The following is an 8,765-nucleotide window of genomic DNA, read 5'->3' as shown; positions in this document are numbered from 1 at the left end:
GTGATGTTTGATTTTCTGATATCCTCGTTAAGGGTTCAGACTTAAATCATATTGGAAAGATTTTGGTTAAGAAATTTCGATTGTACGATAAGAATTGACTTGAAAGCAGCATGAGTAATGAGTTCAGAGGAAAAGATTTGAATCAACCAAAAAAAGAACAATCGCCGAAAAATCTCATAGCCGCCGGAAAATATGGAATAGAACTGGTTGGAATAGCTAAACAACCCCAACAGAAAAGGAATAACTCAAAAGACAGATTGGAGAATGGCTCATGCGTCGACGCATGGCGTAGATCTCGTCGGAAAACCAAAACTACTGCAGGCACGTGGGAGCATGTTAATTGGAGTTTTTCAGTGGTTTTGGTCGATTTTTTGTCGTTTGAGCTTTCCGATCCTCTTGGTGGTGTTGGATTTTGCACACCACCCACAAACAGATAATGACACAAATCATTCACCAAAAATTGACGCACAATGACTGATTTCTTTTTTTCCAAGTTTATCACCAATGCTCTGATACCATGTGAGAAATATTGGAGAAAAGAATATTATTGGATTATTGTATCCAAATTATTAAATAGAGACTTTATTTATAGACACAACATTACAATCCTCTTTCAAGTAGGATTTTGTATACTATTCTTGTTCCTATTCCTACTCATATTCTAACAAAAAGAATAAAGTGAAAATTCAACTTAAAAAAGTTCCCTCAAGCCATTGGGATTTTTAAATGGCTAAGTGTACACATTCTAAGTAAAGAAAGAGAATTAAATACGTAAATACAGGAAATAAATCAAGCTATAACACTATATATAAGATTTTACGGCATCTACAAGATTCTAATACTCTCCCTCAAGATGATGCATATACATCATACATACCAAACTTGTAACAAATTTAGCTGATACGAGACCTCAAAAGGGACTCTATGAAAATATTTACAAGCTAATCATTTGAATTCACAAAATTGTGTCTCCAAGAGTATATTTTCTCCGTTGAAGTGGTCCCAATGTCTTTAGTTTTTTAATGGAACACAAGATTTGATGCAACTTGAAGAGTAGCTTGGTTATCGCATACGCGTTTCATTTAACTGATTTCTACGAACTTAAATCTCTAAGGAACTGTTTGATCAAAATTAGTTCGCAAGTTGCCACAGCTCTTGCTCGGTAATCTACTTTTGCACTATCGAGCAGCCACATTTTATTTCTTGCTCTTCCAAGACATCAAATTTCCTCCTACCAGGACAAAATATCTAGCCTACCTATCAGAGGTGATCCAGCCTAATCAACATCAGTGTATCCAACAATCTAACAATCTGCTCATGACCTTGATCCTCAAAAAACATGATAACAAAATAGACCTTTGGATCTGACTAAACAAAAACAGCTAGCTCAAGAAGTAAGGATTGCCAGCATTAAGTATCGTACTATTACTTCATTTTCTAACTGAACCCCAAAAGTTCATTTTCTTTGGTCTTATTACTTTCAGATTGTTTGCACAGATTGTATAAAGTATGGTACTATCCTTTTTAATTGTACCTTGAGGTTTTCAATTTTCTACAACCCCCCACCCCTCCCCCACCCTAATGATATATTTAGTTTTCACACATTAAAAAAGATCAAACACAATTCTCACAAAAGAGTTATTGGTCAGGATATGACAGTAAAATCTGTAGCTGATGCAATCAGGCAATCCAGAACAGGCCTATCCGATCCAAATCGGCCTATTTCAAGCTGATGCAAGGATAAGTTAGTGTACCTTTGTCCGGCAAAAATCGCTCAGTGATATATCGATCTGCAAGAACTGCAGCTGACACAAGAGCACTGTCTGATATTTTAACACCATGATGCAGCTCATATCGTTCACGCAATCCACGAAGGATAGAGATTGCATCTTCCACAGATGGTTGGCCACAATATACTTGTTGAAATCTGCGTTCTAGAGCAGGGTCCTTCTCAATGTACTTCCTATATTCATTCAAAGTGGTTGCTCCAATACATCTAAGTTCACCCCGACCAAGCATGGGTTTCAACAAATTCCCTGCATCCATGGCCCCGCTAGTAGCTCCTAGACACACAGCATAAACAAGCATTTTGAATAAAACATATCATCAAACTTTAACCAAGTTTGATTCACTAAATTAGTTACTATATAAGCCAGCTACAAACAGAAGCTATATCTTGGATACAAGGATGCCTTCTTCTCTACCCAGTTGCTTGCATAAAGAACATCATCAACCCTTTTTTATCAGCTTTACAAAAATAAGAAAAACAAACCTAGTTCAATCATTTCCAAGGTCCAGGATCAAAGGAACAAAATAATATTTCAAGCATATTTACGGTCCAAGATAAATTTAAAATGGATCACCTAAACAACTATCACAAAGCAATAGTACTTTTTCTTTTGATAACCGTGGTGTCTGGGCCAGCTTACGGGCACCTCGACTAATTCCATGAGATACCTGCCACCTCCCACCAGCAACAGGCACCAGATAACTAGCTAACTAGGTAACTCTGTCCACCAAGGCTAGAACAGATGGGAAGAAAGCACCTAGTGTTTGTCCTTGCTAGGAATTGAACCTGAGACCTCATAGTGCTCAACCCAACTTCTTTGAACCACTAGGCCACAACCTTGGGTGCAAAGCAATAGTGCTTTTAACCTCACTAGAGTCCAGACCAGTCTTTTCTAATGACATCATCAGATGAACTAAATAACGAAAATTGTGTTAAGAATAATTAAACAAGGAGAAAAATCATCCAACATAAAAAGAAAGTCACTTCTTAACCTCGACCTTGATATTTGAAAACAGAGAAGTAGCTCGAGCCAGCACTTCTTTTACATAGAAATTTATAAATAAACAATAGAGATTTGAGTTTAAAGAGAATGATCACAGTTGGCAAAATTTCTAAACATTCAGTAGAAATAAACAATATCATTCATGGGGAGATGGAAACTAAAATTAATATACCAAACCTGCACCAACTACAGTGTGTATCTCATCAATAAACAGTATAATCTGCCCATTGGATGCTGAGACTTCCTTTAAAACAGCTTTCAACCTTTCCTCAAAATCTCCACGGTACTTTGCACCGGCAAGCAAGGCACCCATATCAAGAGATATCAACTAAATAAATAAAAAGAAAAAGCAAATCAAAGAACAGTATTAGCACTTGAAAGTTGATAAAATCCTAATGTACAATTAGAGAAACAGGCAGTTCATATCCTTTTCTCCTCTTCGTTTGCTGAGAGAGGGGTTGGGTGAGAGACTAGCTTAGTTGATAAAAATTTAGTCTACATTTGAGTGCAGGTGTTATGCATCTCTCTCCCGTTCAAACTCAATTGGAGATTACTCCCAGAAATTATTAAGACACTATGTAACTTTACCATGTTGGTTCAGGTGAGTAAGAACTGCATCAACTGTCTTGAGTAGACTCGTATCTTGAACAGAAAATTATGTTCGAATAAATTGGGAGACCTAAAAGAAACCTAGACATTTTTCGTCATACAAATAGAATCACTGCAACAAGAGAAACATAACTTTTTAAGTAAGCAACAGCTTAAGGCCTGTACTTATCAACAGAAAAGCAGCAATTTTTCACCTATCATTTATTTCTCAAGATATGCCTTCCCCAAAAGGAAAAAAAACAAATAGAAGAAAAGCAACCCGACTAACACTGCAAAATGCTATTTTCTAAGCTTTCGCACATAAACAATCACTTGATAAAACTCATGCATAAAGAACTTCTTGTACATCCTCTTCACAATAAAATAAATTCAATAAAATTACGCAACAAAGAAGAGAAGTTATAACCTTCCGATTCATCAAAGGTTCAGGAACATCTCCACGTACTATCCTTTGAGCTAACCTGCAAGGATAAGGAGGAAAAAAAATCATTCTGAGGTTACAGAATCATATAGATCTGGCTGATACCATCTTTCACCTCTTTTCTGCTTTCTTTCCCTACTTATTAATGATTAAAGACCGTGTTAGAATACAAAGAGAATCAAAGTAATCATAGGTTAGTATTGCCTTGGCTCATTGTATCTGAATAAGAGAAAATGTAGAATATTTTATACGATATTAGAGTGGTCTTTACGTAACTATAAGAGAACAATTACTTTTCTTATCATTAGCATAAAGTCGTTACTTACCTCATATCTGGTACGAGCCAAATGGCCATCTTAGTCTTTGAAGACATTATTGGAGTCCAACACATAGAGACTTAAGACTTGGTCACCTCGAGGACACAAGAGCATGCATGGATGACCCGTTTTGAGCATGCCATTAAACAAAACAAACCCATGTGTGGAAGATTGCGTGGGGGCTTACATTTGATGCCAATTCGAGACTACAAGTTTTGAAGTGTGACCCCATGGTTTTGGAGCATTGAAGAAGCACCCTTCATTAAGGGTATTTTGGGGATTGCACATGTTAAAGAAACAACCCATGACCTCCCCTTTCATTAAGGGTATTTTGATCCATTATACTATGTAATAAGCTAGGCTATTAGGTCTTTTCTCTTTAGTTTTTGAATGATGAATATGTGAAAGACTTGAAAGTTTCATCTCTCTTTGAGAGAGTTCTTAGTGTAGGGCTTGGAAAAGTCAAGTTTAGTGTAGGGCTTGGAAAAGCCGTATTGAACATTGCTTTAGAAACGGTGGTTGTAAGCGGAGTTGATTCCCTTTCCGGCCATCGTAAGAAGATTGGTGTTTGAATTTGCGGATTTTAAGGGTCTGTACGTTTGATACACGTTTGGGTTCTTAGTTCTTTATAAGTTCTTATGTCATCTTATATATCCTTTACTTTCTTGCAATATTTGTGGTTTGTTTCTTGTTAGTGTGTCCTCAGTTTGTGGTGTTTTGTGTGTTGCTGCCCGTGTTGTTCATTGCTTTTGTATCTTGTTCTCGATTTTCCGTTGTGGTCTTGGCTGGTTGTTGTGTTTCGTGGTCATTCCGTTATCAATATCACTAGACTGAGAATCCTTTATAAGAAAAAAAGTTTCATTATGTCAAAATAAGCAATACTATTTCTTTTTTTCCACATGATACTGAAACCTCTAACATCTTTGTAGAGACTCAATAGCTCTCGGGAACCGGACGCCCAACCCACCAATATGTTGCTTTTGACTTCCAACAACCAACGCTGCTCCACCATTCCAGCATCTGACACCACTCATCTCAGAGACTGGAGACATTCCAGTAGTGTTGGTTTTTTTAAAAAAAAGGATGGGGCAACGAAAAGGGGTTAAAATGACTCTCGTTGGATTGAAATGGTTTTCAAGCTTTCAATAGCATTCAATAAGTTTATTAAGCATAAGAGGGCTTTAAATAGCCAACTTGAAACAAAAAATCTGCATAATTTCAAATTCAAAAACCTATAATTTCTCAACTACTCAAACAACCTATTTAAAATTCAAAATTCAAACTCATCTTACTCTAAACAACTTATTTTGCTAAAAATTAGTACAGTAACTTAACCTCCTTTGCTTTAGTTACTGCAATTTAAAAAGGTCACTCCTCCTCAATTTCTGCTTCCGCAAATTGTGCTTGAGGATTATTTTTAAGCTTGCACACTTTTGTAACGTGACCTGCTTGTTTGCAATCTCCATAGATTGCATCAGGTCTCCACCAACAAAAATACTCCGAGTGTGTTTTCATTTTGCAGTGTCTGCAAGGAGGATAATTACCTTTTCCTTTTTTGTTTTGTGCATATAAGGCACTTTCAGTAACATTGTCTTTTCTAAAGGCTCTTCTTTGCTCTTGCGCTTGAAGAGCACTTATTAGTTCTTCAACAGAGATAGTAGAAAGATCTTTAGACTCTTTCAGAGATGAGATTTTAGACTCGAATCTCTCCGGAATTATCACAAGAATTTTTTCTACTATTCTGTCATCTTTTTGGCTTAAAATAGCCCTATGCTTTGAAAATAAGCACGGGTTGAAAAAGGTAGCCCTGATGGGTTAAAATGGAGCCCATGGAGCCCTTACGAGTTAAAAAGGTAGCCCTTACGGGTTAAAAAGGTAGCCCTTGCGGGTTAAAAATGGTATGATAGCGCTTTGGAAGAACACACAAATCCCGTAAGATCAATGAGGCTTTTGATACCACTGTTGTTGTTTTTATTAAAAAGGATGGGGCAGGGAAAAAGGGTTAAAATGACTATCTTTGAATTGAAATGGTTTTCAAGCTTTCAATAGCATTCAATAAGTTTATTAAGCATAAGAGGGCTTTAAATAGCCAACTTGAAACAAAAAATCTGCATAATTTCAAATTCAAAAACCTACATTTTCAACTACTCAAACCACCTAGTTAAATTCAAAATTCAAATTCATCTTAATCTAAACAACTTATTTTGTTAAACACCAGTGCAATAACTTAAAGCAATTTTCAACAAGTAGCCATTGCTCTAGCAACAGATTTTCCAGTGAGATCTGGATGAAAATCTTCTATGCTTTCAAATCTGAAATAAACAAACTCCACTTGATTTCTCCTCTTTGACTTCACCATGTAGGCTCAGGGTTGGTTGATTTTTTTTAGTTAACTTTGCCCTAGACCACATATTAAAGTATGAAATTGAGCCCAATGGCATTATTTGACGTCATAAAGTATTCTTTTGAATAGATTTGAATCATTTGGAAAGTTCCAAACGTGGAAAGCTGTTTTGAAAGGTTAAAGCTTTACCAGGACCTCTAATTTGGCCTGAATGAGGTAATTTTCTCAAATTGAACTTGTTTTATATACTACATGTAGGAAGGTACTACATATATAAGGTGACAAGTATATATGCAACAATTGGGTAATTTATGGTACATATTGTCGTCATTTGTTGTACATTATTAGCTAAAACTGTGAAATGACTAAATACGTATTATTTCCATCCGTGTACAATGGCGTAGGCACTTCTTAAATGTTAGTTTAACAATAACGCTAGATAACATCTTCGTACTGATGTAGTAGTGTACTGTGCATATGTACATTCATTGATATGTATAGTTTGGCGTTTGAGTTGGCCAAGCGGCTTATGAGGGATACCCACCAATAACAGGTATCAGAGGTACTGGATAACTCTGTCCACCAGGACTAGAATAGATGGAAAGAAATCACCTAATGTTTGTCTGGTGGGAATTGAACCTGAGACCTCATGGTGCTCAACCCAACTTCATTGAACCACTAGGCCACACCCTTGGGTGCTTTAGTATTGTATTGTTCTACTCTTAGGTGTTCATGGTTGGTATTCCAGTTCCTAGGGATTTGTTTGATGTAGTTGTGCTATATCAGATTTAGGATATTGTTCTCTCTGTCATGCCTTATTTTAGACTTTATCATCTAATGTTGAGAATGTGTTAGTTGTTTATAGTGTTCGGGTTCACCTAACACTGGGATGTTGGGTGCTATCACGACTTAGGTAAATTGGGTCGTGACTAATTGAGGGATTTTTTTTAGAATAGGGATTCTCGAGATTTCACATTGATATACAAATCTCTTTACCACATTAAAAGCTCCTGGCAAACACAACGTAATATAAGAGTAATAGCGACTAGTCTTCAACTCCAACTAATTAGTATTGCATTGATCATCCGCTTTCACTGTGCTATACTCGTAGCAAATCCAGTTATATTCATTGAGAATGTGGGTGTTTTTAGATGACTCCTCTAGATGTAATTTTAGATCTAATTTAACATTTTCAACAGCTTCAATCATCATAGCATAAACCAACAAACTGAAAGCCTTAAGAAAGACATGACTGAGTGGCGCCATCTGCCATTATACTACCAATGTGTGCTACTACCACCTTCACTTGGATGTGATCATTTCTGTTCTAGTTTACCTCCATCTGGCCCCACAAATCTACTATGCTCATCTGGTCAATATGGAGGGTCTGAGAAATAAGCATGGAAAGAGTGTGTGGAAATAGCAATCAATAGACCCTGAACATCTATTTATTATATAGCGTTAAAATATAATGAGCCTATTCACACTCATCCTGCCGGACACATGACGCTAATATTTACAAGCTATTTAACAGTTGATACATCCTGAATTTCCTCAAAGCCTTTTACGAGAAGACAAGCAAGAGAGCTCCAAGAGATGCAAGCTATGTTCATGAAAAGGGAGGTGCTGGAGCATGATTTGATCTCATCTGAAAGGTTTCACGCTCAAGGGAAAGAAAGTACCCACTGCCAAAGGGTGACTAATGGAGTGACGGGCCGCCACATGCTTGGAGAACCGCCACAAGAGTCGCCAACTGAAGGCCAAGGAAGACCGTTACTGCTTAAGGGCGACGGCTCAGTTGGTGGTCAGTCACCACCTTGACTGGCCGTCACTTAACCCATCAACACGAGCCAAGGTGGGCTACACACTGGAAAGCCATGACGGCTTGTATGGTGGTTAGTCACACACTTGACTAACCGCCAAGTGAAGCAGCATGGCCCTAAATGGTTACATACAACAACGGACCCAGTATATTCTCACAAAGTGTGGGGGGAGTGTACACAGTCCATACCACTTACCTCAAATGAATTAGAGAGGTTGTTTCCGATAGACCCCCGGCTCAAGACAGATAACAAATATAACAAAAAACATAAAGGCACACAACAAACAGGGGGTGACACACCCCTAGATAATAAAGAAGACAAGACACCCACAAAGTAGAATTATAAGCTTGCTATACGAAATCAGAAACACCAAGAGGCTACAAAACAAGACACTAAAGGCACCAATACAAACATCGCACCCTTTCCTACTATAACGAACATACTCCTACCTACTAGCCC

The 8,765-nt window shown here is 37.4% G+C and overlaps 1 protein-coding gene across 5 annotated transcripts in view; it reads right to left on the bottom strand.

The window, feature by feature from the left end:
• Positions 1-8,765, bottom strand: part of LOC107873316 (chaperone protein ClpB4, mitochondrial) — a 38,298-nt gene that overhangs the window by 10,832 nt on the left and 18,701 nt on the right. For all 5 annotated transcript variants that reach the window (XR_001675252.2, XR_001675253.2, XR_001675251.2 and 2 more), the window contains 3 exons: positions 3,808-3,862; positions 2,970-3,120; positions 1,755-2,063 (listed from right to left, as the gene is read on the bottom strand). Coding sequence is in view for 1 of the 5 variants with exons in the window: in XM_016720121.2 (XP_016575607.1) it covers positions 1,755-2,063; positions 2,970-3,120; positions 3,808-3,862 (515 nt within the window). In the remaining 4 variants the exon portion in view is untranslated. The remainder of the gene's footprint in view (positions 1-1,754; positions 2,064-2,969; positions 3,121-3,807; positions 3,863-8,765) is intronic.

The sequence above is a fragment of the Capsicum annuum genome, chromosome 6 (genome assembly GCF_002878395.1).
Source record: "Capsicum annuum cultivar UCD-10X-F1 chromosome 6, UCD10Xv1.1, whole genome shotgun sequence".
Classification (NCBI taxonomy): domain Eukaryota; kingdom Viridiplantae; phylum Streptophyta; class Magnoliopsida; order Solanales; family Solanaceae; genus Capsicum; species Capsicum annuum.
This window is presented reverse-complemented; position numbering and strand designations above follow the sequence as displayed.